The sequence below is a fragment of the Mastigoproctus giganteus genome, chromosome 3, assembly GCF_048544385.1.
Source record: "Mastigoproctus giganteus isolate SK-2022 chromosome 3, ASM4854438v1, whole genome shotgun sequence".
Lineage (NCBI taxonomy): Eukaryota > Metazoa > Arthropoda > Arachnida > Uropygi > Thelyphonidae > Mastigoproctus > Mastigoproctus giganteus.
Genome location: NC_143577.1, coordinates 152,840,768 through 152,857,806, shown reverse-complemented (window position 1 = coordinate 152,857,806; position 17,039 = coordinate 152,840,768). Strand labels below are relative to the sequence as shown.

At 36.8% G+C, this 17,039-nt stretch overlaps 1 protein-coding gene across 1 annotated transcript in view; it reads right to left on the bottom strand.

The window, feature by feature from the left end:
* Positions 1 to 883: 883 nt before the first annotated feature.
* Positions 884 to 17,039, bottom strand: part of Hr3 (nuclear hormone receptor 3 ROR-beta) — a 295,665-nt gene continuing 279,509 nt past the window's right edge. The window contains exon 10 of the mRNA XM_090370724.1: positions 884 to 1,737. Within this exon, the coding sequence (XP_090226850.1) occupies positions 1,478 to 1,737 (260 nt within the window). The 3' untranslated portion in view covers positions 884 to 1,477. The remainder of the gene's footprint in view (positions 1,738 to 17,039) is intronic.

Sequence of the window (17,039 nt, the reverse complement as noted above, 5' to 3'; positions counted from 1 at the left end):
TATAATAGATTACTGTCTTAAATATAATCTATTAACCAGTTATGAGTCAGAAAATCTTATTTGGACTCTTAACTTAAGAGTACTCATTTATTTGTATATAGATTATAAACAAGACTGCACTCTACATATGAAAACATAGAGATTCTGCCTCTGCTGATTCAAGTGAAAACTGATATGATAACACTAGAACCAAACTTAAAGATATATAACATTCAGTGAAGTGAATAAGTAACAATAGAATATGCACAGAAATTTTACATCTAAAATGTAACTGTACCCAAATATTTAAAAGATAGGAGAGAGGGAAATAGATGTAATGCATTTTTCCCCCCATAGCAAATGTTGTCTTTTATGCATATACTTTAGTAGGCAATTTGTTCTCTTAAAATTAAATTCTGTACACTATTATTTCTTAAGTGAGATTTTGTTCAAATGCAGTAGCTTAAGAATGAAAGATACATATGATAAATAGTAAATGCATTCTGTTCTTTTTTGTCGGGTCTCTATATATTAAAATGTCTATGTACACTGTTGATGCTGCTAAAATTACAAGAACTAAGATCCTAACTTTGACAAAGACTCTGTCTCATGCTCAACAAACTCCCCACCATCAGGCCATAATGGCCACTGCAATAGTTTGTGATACATTTTTACTGAACCAATTATGCAAGCAAACCAAGTTACACCTCAACATGATTTTTAAAAGAATACTTAAAAGTAAGGTACACCCTATAAAACAATTTACAAATAACACCAAAACGTAAAAGTGTGCATTATAAATAAGTGAGCCACAGGTGTTCTCTTAAAATCTACCGTCCACCATATAGGACAAGAACACTTGGCAGTAGAGAATCTCTTAAATTTGAGTTAATAAATCATATCTTCATATTACAGTAGATCCCTGGTTTTTGTACATGTGTAAGCATTCAATGGACAATAACCTCCGTTACCACAGAATACATAGAATATTTTCCCTAATTCAGCTTTCAAGCATGAATGTAGAACTATGAAGTGTGTCCTTTCAGCACTAAGTTCTCAGACAAATATATATCTACTATTGCCCTGACAATATCACATTTATTGCTGTTACAACAGTGTGATCACGTCAGTTTCTTGTCCAGCACAAACACCCCTCCCCCCCAGACTTTCTAGTTTCATGGTCATGTTTTATTTAGTTCAAGCCTCTTTCATTACCTTGCTCTGTACACCAGTCGACGTCATCATGAGTCTATGGGAATGAATAATGGGTGACAATCTCTTCATGCCATCTACCAGAATGAGTTTTTACAGCAGTGCTTTTTTCGGTCAGTCAACAGCAGTCATTACCTGCAATGCAGTGGTGTTAATAAACGATATTTTTTTTTCCTTTTGTGCTACACACTGGTTTTTATTGCAGGCAAAGTGTCTGCTATATTAGTCTGTTTTTATGATTAAGATCTCTGGCACTATGAGGCTCTAACAATGGGGAAACCACTGGTCAGATGTCAATGGAAAATAGCTCTTTGTGAAGAGCTGGAAAATCCAGGTGTGGTGCCGAGCGACGGAACTTGGCCAGGGCTTCCATGTGAAGGATACTCAATTCTCGAAGAGCAGGAATCTTGGCCATAAGAAAGTCAAAGACCCGTACATCGCCTTTGAAAGGTAATTTGTGTGTTTTGTCCAGTTCAAACCTCAAAGATTTAAGAATGGCTTGATTTAGACGTTGTATATCAACAATTCCTTTCAATCCAGGTCGATCTAGAAGACAGTGGAAAGAAATTATTTTAACACACATGACATGAAGCAGTTAATAAAATTAATTATTAAAAAAAATTTTCTGAATATAATACAATTATAGCTCAGAGTGATTTAGGCAAGCAACCTGCCTGAAAATAACATACCTCCTACAGTTTAATTAATAAAACTTACAAAGTACAACACCTAAAATTTATTTTACATAGTTAACTGCTGTAACAGCAGCAGCATTAGGGTTGGGGAAGAGGGGGAAATAGCTGTTATAAAAAGGGTAAAGGAAACTTACAATGACCCTCAATGCCAAAATAGTTAAAAAAAAAAAAAAAAAGAGAATCTAGCAGTTTTAAATTTTATTCCCTGGCATTTCACTGTGAAGATCAATAATGGGAAAAATTCTCAAGTAATTTCTCCACAGTTAATTCAAGAAAGGGATTATTCTAGACTAAGGAGATTCTTGAACTCAATCCACTGAAATTAAATATATAAGGTGTGGCAATAAAGTTCATGGGCTGGTGATGTTGCAGCCATGTTCAATGAGTCTGAAAATAAATGGAATTGGTATGTTATATTTCAAACTTTCTCCAACACATGGTGGTGCAGAGAATGACCAATAGACTGACAGGTTGCAAGTAACAGCTAGTTTCGTTAATATTCCATATCAACAATTTTGCAATGGAGCAACAAAAAAAATACCAAATTTTGCTTTAAACTGGGAAAACCTGCAAAAGAAATGTATGAAATGTTAAAAACTATAAGTCATAACAGTTTTTTTAAATGTTACATGAGGACCCAAGAAGTGGGTGTCTGCAAATCAATCACACTTAAATAACTTCCAAAATACATGGAAATATAAGATATTACATGTGTATAAACAATAATAATATTTTAGTTATTTTGATTGTTTGTAGAATTATGTTTTCTTACGTGTCCATGAATTTGTAAAATTTCAATACAATCTACATCATCTTGACTTTCCAAGAATTTAAGTAATGTCTCTGCAGCTGTTAGGGCTTCAATACAACTTACTTTGCAAGCTAGCTGTAGTTCCTCCTAATCGTCCTCATCAGTCATTGTTTCATAACCGGGTTAATTTTTGTCTATATTTAACCACTGATTAACACACACTTGCCTCATCTAAGTCTTCGCATCCTTCAATATTGTAAACTCAGTTTAAAATATCAGGAACGATTTCTACAGTGTTATTTGAGTCTCCCACTTCAAAGTTATTTTCAGTGATTACCAAGTCATTAGGCAATATTTTTTTGAATGATTTTATAATTGTTTTGCTTTTAACTTTCACTCATGCTAAAAATTTTATAGATAGCATCTGTAATTGTCAGTGACTTCCAAAATAAAAGAGGATTCTTTTCTTCTGTGATAAAGTCCATCATCAAGGTCTTTCTATACAATCGTTTCATGCTCTCAATCACCCCCTAGTCCATAGGTTATACCAGTGGTGCTACGTTGGGTGGAAGATAAATGGTGACAATATCACCATTTTCTGCAGATAGTTTTTCTCAATGGGATGGAGCATTATCTAATAACAAAACTGCTTTGTTGGGGGAGACCTTTACGAGACATAATTTTTAACGTGAGGAATGAATTTATCTGTCCACCACTTTTCAAATATATCCCTAGTCATCAATGCAGATCGGTGATTAATTCATCACAGAATAAAGTTGCTCGCACATTATCTGCACTGAGATTTTCAACCTGTATCTTTAACTCTCTCGTACCATGCCTCACTTTAAATCGTTTCAACCAACCAGATGAAAATGTAGGTGTTCCGGGCATTTATAATTTGTCAAAAAAATATTTTGCCTTGCTTAAAAAATCATTGGTCAAGATATTGGAGTTCCTTCAGCTCTTTGTTGTAAAAACCACTTTATCATTTGTAGCACCTTTGAGCAATTGTGTCACATTTAGAAACAAATTTATCTATATTGGGCTGGTTTTTAATGATGCCTCGTACAATTCCAAATTCGCCTGCAAGCTTAGAAACACCTTCACCATGTCTTTTAATAATTTCCAGTTTCTTTTACACTTAAAAAAGAGCTGTTAAAACAGCTTTTTTTTTCATTTAGCAGACATTTTTAGGGGTTGAAACGCTAGATAAATATTACGTACAACATACGACAAGCACAGGAACAAGCTTTCACAATGTTTAGTAGACAAGTGCGAATAGATTACGTTTGTATGTTATTTGGCATTAACTTGTAATAACTTTTACATGCCATTTTTTTTCTGCTCTATTAAACTGGCTAGTTCATTATTCATCTATCTTGAAATCCTCAGTGAGCTGTACTTTCTTAATGGTATATACACTGAGTATTCACTGAATTATGACACCCCTTTGAAAACTGAATGTGACCTATTGACCACGTGAGGTACGAGAGTGTGGAGTTAGTTGACCTACATAGCATAGATAAGGTGTCAGTGGTTCAGTAGGTAGTAAAATTCTGAGTGTGATGGGTAAAAGGAAGGATTTTGGTCCTTGAGGTTGTCACAGGCGTTTGCTCAGATATGTCAGACAAACTGTACTTGCTACCTGGGAGTCTAAAATGTGCACTGTGGGTGACCACAGCATATGGAGTAATGCCACCCTTTTGTGTTACCAGGTGGTAGATAACACTCATCAACCGGTGCAATACCACCACTTTGCTTATTGGAGGCTTGAAGTGGTGGAATCCATGTTTAGTCTCCAGAGCTAAGTTCCGGTCAACCCTTCCCCATCTCTTCATCATGCAGTATGACTGAAGACTTTTGAGGTCATGATGAACATCATGGCGAGATCCAATCTTCCTTACATTTCGAGGGTACAGCTCTAAAACAGTGATCGCAGGCCAGCCACTAGTTAGTACACTGGACCAAACCTATTGGTAACTCTTTAGGAGACTTCCGGATCAGCTAGTGTATAATCTTGTTACCTCTACTCTGCCATATAGTGTGTCTGTGGGGGCATTGTCAAGGATCTGGGTATATTCTTACCATGTATACGCCATATCCAAAAATTTATAGTACATCTACAGCACCCCCCCCCCACACACACACTTTTTCTTACTAATAGAGTAAGCTTATCTGCGAAAAGATCTAAACCTTCCAAACACTTCCTAGTTCATTTCACAAATATATGTGGTCTCAATTCTAATCTCAACGATGTCCATTTCCGCTTGCAGTCTGCCAAACCCCATGTACTTTTTCTGATAGAATCTCAGTTGCCCAAATTATTCGCTGTATGATTCCTTTCGCCTCAAAGGTGGTACTTGTGCATAGGTACATTCCGATATTCCCAGAGAGAGAATTGGTAATTTGGAATCTCCTCTGGCTTAAAATCTTTCTACCTCATTGTATCGAATCAACTGTTGTCTCTACCATTCTCCCAACTCCACTAATCACGTGGAGCTTTGACTTACTCCAGTCCAACTTTCCTTTGTGATTTTAATATTCACAGCTCCAGCTGGTCGAGATGCTGAGGCTTTTGCAATCACTAATGACCTTGTACAGATTGTTCATTTACCTACAAGAATACTGGACAATACTAGCCATACAGCCAACACGCTTGATCTTTTTCTCACAAACAACCCTTCTAAGTACACAGTCAAAGTGAGTGGTCCTTTAGGCACCTCAGATCACAACTTGGCAATTGTCTCTTCTCCAATGGAGCCTTTACCTCATGGCTATTCCCAACCTCGGGGTGTTTGGCATTACAAGAATGCAAAATGGGATGACCTGCGAGATTTCTTTTCCTCCGTAGGGTTATGGTTTCAAAACTTTTGATGTCAACTTTGCCCAGATCGTGTCAGTGAAATTATTCTTGTAGGAATGGAATCCTTTATTTCCCACTCCACTTTAAAACCTTGGTTTTCCAATAAATGTTCTACAGCTGTTCAAGAGAAGAATGTCGCATATCGTAATTGGCTTGTTTCCAATTCTTCAGTTTCATTTTCTGCCTACACCAAAGCTCGCAACAATTGTAAAGCAGTTATTAATCAATCCAAGAGTATAAAACTTGCTTCTTGCCATAATGGTAACCAAGCATTCTGGTCTCTTGCCAAAGTTATTGGCTGCAACTTTTGTCCATCTCTGTGAAAATTAGATGGTTCTGTTGTCACTTCAGCCAAGGATAAAGCTGACCTGCTAGCATCCCATTTTTCTTTCCAACTCGTGTATTAATGATCTTGGTAAAACTCCTCCCACCATTCAATGCCTCCTGTGGTCTTCTGTTAAAAGGATGTCAGAAGGATTTTGATGCTAAGAAAGCTCCAGGTCCTGATGGTATTTCTCCACTTGTTCTCAAAACCTGTGCTCCTGTTCTTTGCCACCTTTTTTCACTTGCTTATTCCAAAGGTGTTTTTCCTTCTGCTTGGAAATTTGCTCATACCCAGCCAGTTCCTAAAAAAGGGTGACAAATATCTCCCATCCAATTACTTCTACTCTTTCTAAAGTAATGGAGAAATCAATTAACCGCCAACTCTTAAACTACCTAGAAACCTTCCGCCTGATCAACGATCGCCAGTATGGATTCCGTCATTGTCAATCCACTGGTGATATTCTGGCTTATGTTACCCATTTATGGACAAATTCAATGGAAAAGTTTGGGGAAACATAAGCAGTTTCTCTTGACATCTCAAAGGCTTTCGATTGTGTTTGACATAAAGGTCTTCTAAACAAGTTTCCATCTTTTGGTTTGCCAACTGTTTTTTGTGATTGGTTATTCAGTTTTCTCTCTGATCACTCACTGAGGGCAATGGTAGATAGCTCTCTGTCTTCTAACTTCTCCACTAATTCTGGTGTCCCTCGAGGTTCAGTTTTTTCCCCCACTCTTTCCCTCTTGTATATTAATGACCTTCCATTAACTGGAAATCCTATCCACAGTTTTGCCAATGATAGCACATTGCATTCCATTTTGGGAAACCCTGCCCTGCTCAATCAGCTTCAACTTCTCGAACATCCACAACCATGTCCTTAAATGCTGATTTCTAGGTAATTCTCCAGTGCGGCAAAGACAACTTGGTGATTTCAAACCTTCTAAAACTCAGTCTTGTCTTATATCTCACAAAAAGGATTCTTCTGTTCCTCTGCTTATATTTTATGACACTCCGATTTCTAGGCAAAATGATACATCTCTTTTGGAGATTACCCTGACTTCTAATCTCTCTTAGTACAAGCACATTACAAATATTCCTTCATCTGCATCTAAAAAACTTGGTTTTCTCTTTCACTCTCGACGTTACTTTTCTTCCAAACAGCTCTTCACTCTGTAAAAATCGCAAATCCACCCTACCATTGGAATATTGTTCCCACATCTGGGGTGGTGACTCGAAAACCTCTCTAAGGCTCCTAGATTCCATTCAGAAGAGGGCAATTAGGTTAATTAACAACTCCTCTCTAACAGAGTCTCTCCACTAGCTGTCTCATAGACATACTGTTCTTCTGAATTGGCTTCTATAATTCCCGCTCTCTCTTTCAAAACAGTCCGAACACATGCCGCCACCAACCATTTACTGTCCAACTTCAAACTCACAGAACCAACTTTTCATCTTCCTCGTTTATTTCCCGATGGCAAAGGTCAAGGTTAGAGGTGAGTGCCGGGTCTGATGACTCTTAAGGGCAAACAGGCGCATCACTGTTGAAGAGTTGATTACCCAATACAATATGGGCCAACCCGGAAGAATATCTGGCATGACCATGCATCACAGGGATGGGCTATACCAGCAGACGACCCCTACAGCATCCTCTCCTAACCAAGGTTCATTGGATTAAAATACTCACCTGGTGCAGAGCATGCAAGTTGGATGTTAGAAGACTGGAAGACAGTGTGCACTTTGGATGAGTCACATTATTTACTCCACACTGTGGATGGTCGTGTACGGATTTGCATCAACAACATGAGGCTTTTGATCCATCATGCATGGTATCAAAAGTGCAGGTTGTATGGTGTGGGGCACATTTCAGCTGCAGAAACTCTGACACCTGGTGCATGTGGAACAATGTATCAGTGTTCTTGCTATGTTACACTTTTTCCCGAATGATGGTGTCTTCCAAGATGACAATGTGCTGAGCCATCAGGCACTTGTTCAGGAATGTTTTGAGGAACACAGTTCTGACCTCCGAACTCCCCCAATACCAATCCCATAGAGCACTTGTGGGACACTATGGAAAGGCATATTAGGCGTCTGGATTCACCAATCACCTCCATTACACACAGCTTGGTTGGCCATAACTCCTGAACGCTTCCGACATCTCACTGAATCAATGCCATGTCGGATAGCTGCTGTACTGAGGGCAAAAGAAGGACCTACGAAGTATTAGGTAGGTGGTCATAATTCAGTGAATGTATTCAAGGCTTTAAATGTATACCATAATTCTAATGCATTCGTGCTCTGTGAACAATCTGCCCAGCTGATAGAGGCCATGTAGAACCTTAAGCTGTCATAATCCCTCTCCGAATCCTTTGTCTTTAACCACTGCTACTTGTCCCTTCATCATCCAACTTAAATTATATGATCACTCCTTGCTAACAGTTCCTGCATTGTCAGCCCTATGATGTCATCTGGTTTATGGATGATAATAAGGTCTAGAATATTCTTGACCCTATTACTCTTTCCCTAACATGTCATTACAAATAGTCACCTAATTGATTTAAAAATTTTGTTGTCTATGTGAGTTTCCCCACCACTTTTTCCATCACTTAGTGGCAAGTTGAAATCACCAATAAGACATTCACCCTTGCTTGAGTGGGAATAATCTAAAGAACAATGTGAGGAGGATCATAATCCTCCTCACATTTTTGTGGTCTGTAGATTATTCCCACTCTCATTATACCTTTGCTTCCAACTATCTCACATCACATATTCTATACTAGCATGTATAACTTCTGAATCTGGGAAAGCTCTTGTCATGCTCACCTTGCTTAAAATTAATCCTACCTATCCTTCCTAAATACATTGTACATAACACAGCGAAACTCATTATCCCCTATTTCTGGGTGGCTATTATGTCAGTGGTTAGTTGTCCTAACTAGTAATGTCATCATTTTACTGATGACACTCCTGGCATTACTGTATACACAAATTAAGTCTAAGTGTTTTTGAATAGTTCACTACCCTGACAAACACACACCTTGAAGATATTTAAGCTTAATTCCCTGGCATTAGCTTCCTGCTCAGCTGGAAATACCCTCAGAACATGTTGGCTATTGCAGCAACAAACAAGAATTCTCAGAATTGTGCAAATGTTACTTTAATCCATATCATCAGATAATGGATTCCTTCTACTTACAAAGTGCAGCCCACAATGATAAAATCTCCCCCCTCAAGTTAATTCACTACGCTTTCTGCATATAGTTCCTACTCTTAGATATGGACAGAACTGAAGATACATATATTCTAATCTAACTTGTGGCTTTTTCTCAGCATGGTCCTATATTTATCCAACAAATCAACATGAATAATAATGCTTTCTTCAGCCCCTTAAAATCTGACGGGGGTGACTTTATTAATTATTGCTCCTGGCCCACCTATCCTTATTGCAAAAATGTTACCCATTTCCCTGACAATGGAATCTCTCAACAGAACTAAATCCTTTTGCATCAGAACAGTGTGCACTTCATTATGCTTTTCTGGGGCCCGTATCAGGAGTGCATCATTTAGCAGGTTACTAAAATCTTGAGTCCTTGATGAGCTTCTAGTTACATTTGTCTCTAGGGCAAGCACTGTTTCTTCAGTGACTCAAATTCTTCTAGCAATGTACCAAGTTTTAATTTAAGATTGGGACACTCCTTACATCGGGAACAAAGAAAAGAACTATCATTTCGGCTATGATTAGCAACTACAGTGGCAGACAAAAAAACTGCATCACATTAAAAAAGTAACATTTGTAGTGAAACGTATAAAATATTGTTTGATGCAAAGCAAAGGTATTGCGTCAGCCGTTGGAAGGATATACACACTCATTAGTATCCTGTTTTGTGGAGGTGAAAGCATGACTCCATATGTTCAGTTAACACCAAAAACAAAAAGTGTAGCTATTGCTCTGTCCCAGGAAGGGCTTTCTACACGTGCTATCACTGATAAAATAGGCTGCCACCAGTATTCTGGGTGCTGAAATTAAAGCATGAAACCAGTGATGTGAAGAGAAGACCTGGATCAGGCCATAAGAGAGTGACTACACCTTCAAAAAATTGATATTTGAAATGGCTATGCCTTTGTAATCGCAATGCTAGTGCTCCTTATCTAAAACTGGACTTTGAGATGGCCTTTGCTGTTGAAACAAGTGCATGAGCTATTCAAAGACGGCTTTTGGAATGTGGTCTGCATGTCTATCGGCCCAAGAAGAAGCCTGTTGACCAAAACGCACGTTTCATAGGCAAATGAGCAATGGCACACTGTCATTTTTCTGAATCAAAATTAAACCTGCATGGCTCGGATGGGAAGCGATATGTCAGAAGACGAAAATTGGAGGCATACCATCCTTGCTGCATAACACCGACTGTAAAGTTCCCTGCTGATCAGATGGTCTGGGCCGAATTAACGGAACGGTGAATGCAAAAACCTACACTGCTATCTTGGAGGAGTGCCCAAAACCCGTTATTAGGGATCACCACACAGACGTCCAAAACTGCATTTTTCACCAGGACTCAACACCACACAGCAAAATTGGCAAGTAAGTTTTATGCTATTTAGATTTAATGATGAGTTTTTCTCCCTTAAGGTGCAGTCATACCAGTATTGGACTAGCTTGGCAACAGTCCAGATTTGAACTCTATTGAAAATTGCTGGTACATAATGTCATCTAAAATCGCTCAGAAGAAGCCAACAAGTAAGATTCAGCTGCAGGAGAGCATTGTAAGGGTGTGGTACCACGAAATTGGGCACCCCTATATCCAGAAGTTGATTAACTCTATGCTAGATCGTTGCAAGGCTGTAATTGCAGCTTGAGGAGGAACAACAAAATATTGAGGACTTATTTTTCTGATTACAAAGTACAGTACATAATATTATTACATTAACTTGTCATTTCAGTTTGCACACATAAATGCATGTTTGGTTGTTATGATTTCCATTAATTACGCATTTTACCCTTTGGGAAGATGTTTATAGCAATTAAGTATATCAGGTAGAGTCTTTTTATTGGATTTCACTCACAGAGATATACATCCCATCTAACAAATGCATTTTGAACGTTTCTGCAACCCATAATGCAGCACAAAACTCTCAAGTCAGTGTTTTGTCCGCCACTGTAGATCGACCTCTGAATACATGGAATAAGCAACCGATGAAGTTGTGATTCATGACTCAGACAAAGTATTCAATGTGGTCCTTGTAACGACCATTGTTAAATTTACAAGATATAACTCAAAGTATCTTTTATTAAAATATTAAGAAATTTGTAGTTTCCTTTTTTATTTTAAATTTTTTTGCGTTTGTACAAATGCAAAAAATCTTCCTTTTGTGTCATTGGCTGACTCAATTTTAAGGTATTCGTATTTAAATAAACAGTCAAAAACTTCTTAAAAAAAATAATGATTATATTCTGAAATTTTGAGCATAAACAACGTACAAATGGATATATATAATTTATTTCACTAGACTAAAAGTGACCATCATGCATAGCTTCTAACTTATAAACTATGGTACAAATTATAAGATAACTTTTTTTTTAACATAACTCTAGTATGTTTACCTCTGTAAAAATAGGAATCAAAATGCTGGAAGTTAATAACATTTGGTAAAAATCATTCCTTTTCTTTTTAACACGTAGCCTACTTTAAAGGTAGTCACTTGTAACATTTATTAATGTTTGCCTTTCAACTGGCTGCTTAAATCTTAAAAAAAATAATAATAGCAATGACTCAAAGATAAGAACATCAAGTGCATTAATAAATAGGGAAAAGTATCAGCAAACTTTAATGTAAACCTATAAATACATGTGCACTGAAAACCTTCATTCTCAGGCTTCTTTATCTTCCAGCTTTAAAATTCATTCAAAAAAATTAAAACATGCTTAATTTAATTTCCCTTTAAAGTAAGCATTCCTTTTTTTATATATATAAGATCATTTTCAGCATTTAAATCTATTTCCACTTTATTTTTCAACTTACAGAATTCACAGACATTCAAATAATTCCAACCCAACGGTGTTACATTTTAGTGCTCCAATGTTATCCAAAAATAAAGCTTCTTTCTTTTTCAACCATTAATTATCTTCTTTGTGTCCATCATTAATTGCTGTTTTCTATTGCTAAGGTATCAGAGCTACCAACAGGTAGTGGCAAAAATATTAAAGTTTTATTTCCTGGTTTAATTTTACTAAGAAAACTTACACTGATGTTAAAATATGAAACGTGTATATCAAGAACAAAGGTCATGAATGCATAATAAATTTTCAGGACACAAAAAAAATTTTATCTTATTCTTTATATAACAATGATCTAAAATTAAAAGCATTTCAAATATTAAATACTAAATGTAGTTTATTCTAAAATTAGGTAAGGTTTAACAGGATTAAGTTCATATTCAAAGTTTTTTTTTTTTTAAATTGTTGGCAAAGACTAAGTGTTTCATACAAAAAATAATCTGACAGTTCATAATCATATAATTTCCTATATAAATCACACAGCACTGTAAAAGGAAAATTCTGTCTGACCACCCTGTGGTCAGACAGAATTCGTTCAACACATAGAAGTTGAATGCAAGAAATAGTGATCTGATTGAGTCCATAAGGCACTCTGAAGGGGTTGAGTAACATGAATGAGAAAGGATCTACATTTCCTGATAGGTGAGAGAAGAACCAGGGGAAAAAAAAATATAAAATCTCAGGATTTGTTATGTCCATAAAAACTACGGAATAAATATTTCTTGAGGCTTAGTCCCAAAACAATAGGAATTGATGTAGAAGAGATATCCTACATATACTCCCTTCACAATCTCCTACCTAGTAAGCAATGAGGCACAACTCTCAGATGCAAGCATTTTTCCAGTAGGAACATTGATTAAAACACACATGGAAAGAGTTTCAAAGTCTACTACTTTGTAGATCACTCTACAGTGATCTACAAAATATTTCAAATAAGCTGCCTATGCTCCAAAGCTTACTGCTAAACTCAGAGGATGATTATGTTTTTTCAGTTGAAACATGGCTCCAAATAAAAACACCTTCATGTCCTAGTGCACTCTGTTAGTTATAAATGCACTGGAAAAGGAAGATACAACAAAACAGTGGAGTAGTGATTACATAAAAAAATGAATCAAATATCTTTTCAATAACAAACATGGCTCTCACTGCCACATTCACTAGAGAAATGGAAAAAATACAATTATTAATATAACTACCACCAGAGCTCACCAAAGAAAGTGAACTTTTCAAATGGTTCATTTACAAGTACAGAAACTAATAACAGGAAATTTTTAACATACCAAAGCACAATAACTGAGTTGGACCATAAATGAAAAAACTTACATATGAAACAACTGAAGATACCAGCAACGTCTAGATTTTATTTACTTAACACACTAACTTAAAAGGTAACAATTGAAATCTCTGGATCACCAACCACTTATGATAGAAACACTTTAATAAGCCGGAATGATAGACAACAAAGAAATTTATTGTCTATTTGTTGGCCTCAATCTTTTCCTTGAAGTCCTCATAAATGCTCACCAAAATGCTGAGTTAATTACTAATATTTTTTTTTACCTTTTATCCTCACATTCCTTACACGAAGTGCATACAAAAATATCCCCGTTGGCTTTATCATGTCCAAAATCATACAAACAGTACATTTCGTGAGGCCATTATTTGGAGGAAAATGCACTCTCACTACTTAGAGCCCTTTGTTGCTTTCTGTTTAAATTCAGTTTCATTGAGAATACTACAACTAAAGAAATATATTTTAGCATAGGAGGGGGTAGAGGAGGTTATGCTTTTAGTTAAGAAGCATATTAAATCTATGGCAGTGCATCCAGTCGACATGGGTGAACAGTGCAATGATGAGTCAGTTTGGTATGATATAAGAACTGGGAAAACAAAACTGAGAGTAGAAATGTGTTATAGGCCTAATGATGTAATGACAAAGTATACCAAACAGCTCTACAGAGAAATAGAGTGGACCAGTAAACCAGAATGTTATATAATGAGCGATTTTAACTGGCATTTGTGGGTTGGTTACTCACACACACACTAGCAAGACTTTTGTAGATTTCATGGATGACTGTTGTCTACAGCAGCATGTCAGAAAGGAAATAAGAGGAAGTAATACTCTTGATTTGGTTATCAGCAGTGATCATATGTACATTAAGACAATCTGCATGTAAAAGACCAACCAAGTGGCAGCGATCACAGTGTATTAACGAGGAATTTAACTAAAGACATAGGCTTTTGGAAGGGTGACTATAGTGTCTCAGACAGATGTTACCAACAGCAAATTCTAAATGGGAAGAAATCATAAAATCTATGCTTTTCATACCAATGAAGAAATACTGTTCAAGACTTAGACTTGAATGGATGTCAGATGTGGCAGAGAAGAAAAGTACATGAGATGCATATAAATTATCAGGTGATACAGAAGCCTATGGTAGATATAACCTAGTCTGCAATCAAGTCACAAAGGACTTTAGGCAACTTAAAGCAGTAAAGACTTCTATGCTTATACTGACAGTAGAGGGAAAGATTTGACTCACAGTGGGCCAGATGTCAAGGGGTCAACTGTTGATGACCCTGCTCAGATTGTTTCCAAATTGAATAGGTATTTTGCATTTACATTCACACATGAGGAATTCTTTAGGGGAGGTGATGCCAGAATTTTATCAAACTCCAATGGGGAGCTAAATGGTTTGATGATAACTGAAAAGAAAGTGGAAGAGAAATTGTTGAAGCTGAACATAAAAAAGGCCACCTAAGATGGATGTGGTCTATCCAATCATATTAAGGGAGGTAGCAAGCCTTTAGCCAAAATTATGAAAGCATTCTTGGATTCAGGGAGGTCCCTATAGACTGGAGATGTGCACTTATATCCCCGATTCATAAAGGGAGATCAAAAGGTGACATAAGTAGTTATAGACCTGTTCCAGGGAAAATAATGGAATCACTGGTTAAAGAAGTAATGCAATTATACTGTATTCACAGCATGGATTTCTTAAGGGACAGTCTTGTCTAACCAATCTAATAGGTTACTGTGATGCAAAACATAATTTTGATATCACATACTTGAATTTTAGGAAGGCTTTTGATACTGTTGTGCATAATATATTGCTGCATAAACTGGAGCAATGTGGCATTAAGAGCAAGTTACTGCTATGGATAAAGGGGTGGTTAAGCAGAAGACACAGAGAGAGTGGTTATAAATGGGCACTTGTTGTTGTTTGTTTTAGGAGCATTAGCAACTAAGGCCATATTGCTCCGGGATATGCGGTGGTCATTTCCTGACCTTTCCACATCCTCCGTATTTGGTGGTGATGGGCTCAAACCCCGGTCTAATCAAGAAGCGTGCGCTACGCACTGCTGTTCCTTCCCACCTGGCTACGGAGGCACCTAATGGGCACTGTTCCTCATGGAGTTCACCAGGTTTCAATGCTGGGTCCATTATTGTTCTCAATAATTATTAACATCAAGCTTAATGTTAAAGTTTGCAGATGATACAAAGGTGGTTAATAGCAGTAATCAAGGTGAACTACTGCAACAAGATCTAGGAAAATTGGGTCGATGGGCTGAGAAATGGTAGTTGTAATTTAATATTGACAATTGCAAGGTACTGCATGTGGGTAGCAGTAATTTCAGAGTAACTTATTAGCTGTGTGGTACTCTCAGGGTAATTGTGCAATCAGATATGAAATATCTGTGAGCAGTGCAAGCATGCTACCAGGACAGCTCATGGGGTTTTTGTGAATGATATACAGAAATTCTGCTATCAGGTATAAGGAGGTGATTATCCCTTTGTTCAAGGCCATGGTTAGGCTGCATCTTGAGTACTGTATACAGTTCTGGGGGCCTCACTTTAGAAAGGACATAAATTGGAAACCAGATTGGTGAAGACAACAAAAGGGAGCTTTTGTTGTCTTCACCAATGATCTGTGATCTGACTCAGTTGTTTAGGGCCTTGAATGGCATTTTTTCTCTTGCTGAAAGACTACACATGAGGGGGCATAAATTTAAGTTGAGGAAGTGGATGGTTTGAATAAATTCAAGGAAGAACTAGAAAACTTTTTGTAGTATGTGGCGTTTTTTTTTTTGCTGATGCTATATAAGCTTGCTTTCTTGCATCATTTGTCACTACTACTTAAATGCAATAATACATATTACATTATCAAGTTTATATTATTAAACATATTATTATTAGCTATATGGTGCAAGGAAGCCTGAGGCTTATGCTGCACCAGTCAAAAAAAAAAAATTTCTGAATTACTCCGAGAGAGAGAAATAGAAGGGAATCGCCAAAAAGAGAAGAATGATGATATCCTGCTCAGGACCCTGGGTGTGCCAAGCCCATACTCACCAGATGTGAGTCCCTGGGGTTATATTATGATAATTCAGTTTATACTATAACATTACAATTATAGGTAATAAAATTACCTATTAATGTCTCCACTTACATGATTCGAACTTTCAAGATATCTATTTACCACAAGTAGACACTAGAATTCCACTACCAACCACAATACAAAGTTACAAGGTGCGATATTTGCACCGAATCCTCAATAAAATACTAATGTATATTAAGTAGCAACTTACAAAATCTCTAGCTAAATTTAAAAACAAACTAATATTATAAAGCTATTCATAGAACACAATTTAATATGCTAATTAGGTAAAAACAGCAAAATTTATCCATTTCTAGTAGCTCAAAATTCTTAAGCTAGCACATCAACTGATTTTAGGTGCATCGGTGACTTAGGCCAAATTCACCGTTGTGTGAACTAAAAAACCTGAAATAACATACCGGAAACCATACTTTCTCTGTACATGAAATCAGTTAACTACAGTCTCAATTGTAGATGGCTTTAGAAATTCCTCCAATCATAGACAGGAGTGAAACCAAGATGTCTCCAAATGAGTGACAAATGACAAAACCACATACTGTCACAAGTCAGGAATTAATAAGATTTAAGTTTATGTAAACAGACTTTAGCTAATCTGAAAGACAACATGGACACTACAGGCTGTGCAATAGACATGGCACATTACCATGCTGAAATAGAAAAGGGCTCTCTCCATACTGCTGCCACAGTTTAGAAATAAAGGAAAACAAAACAGTAATGGAACCACCTCCAACCTTCACTGTTCGGACCACACACAATTGTAAATAAAAT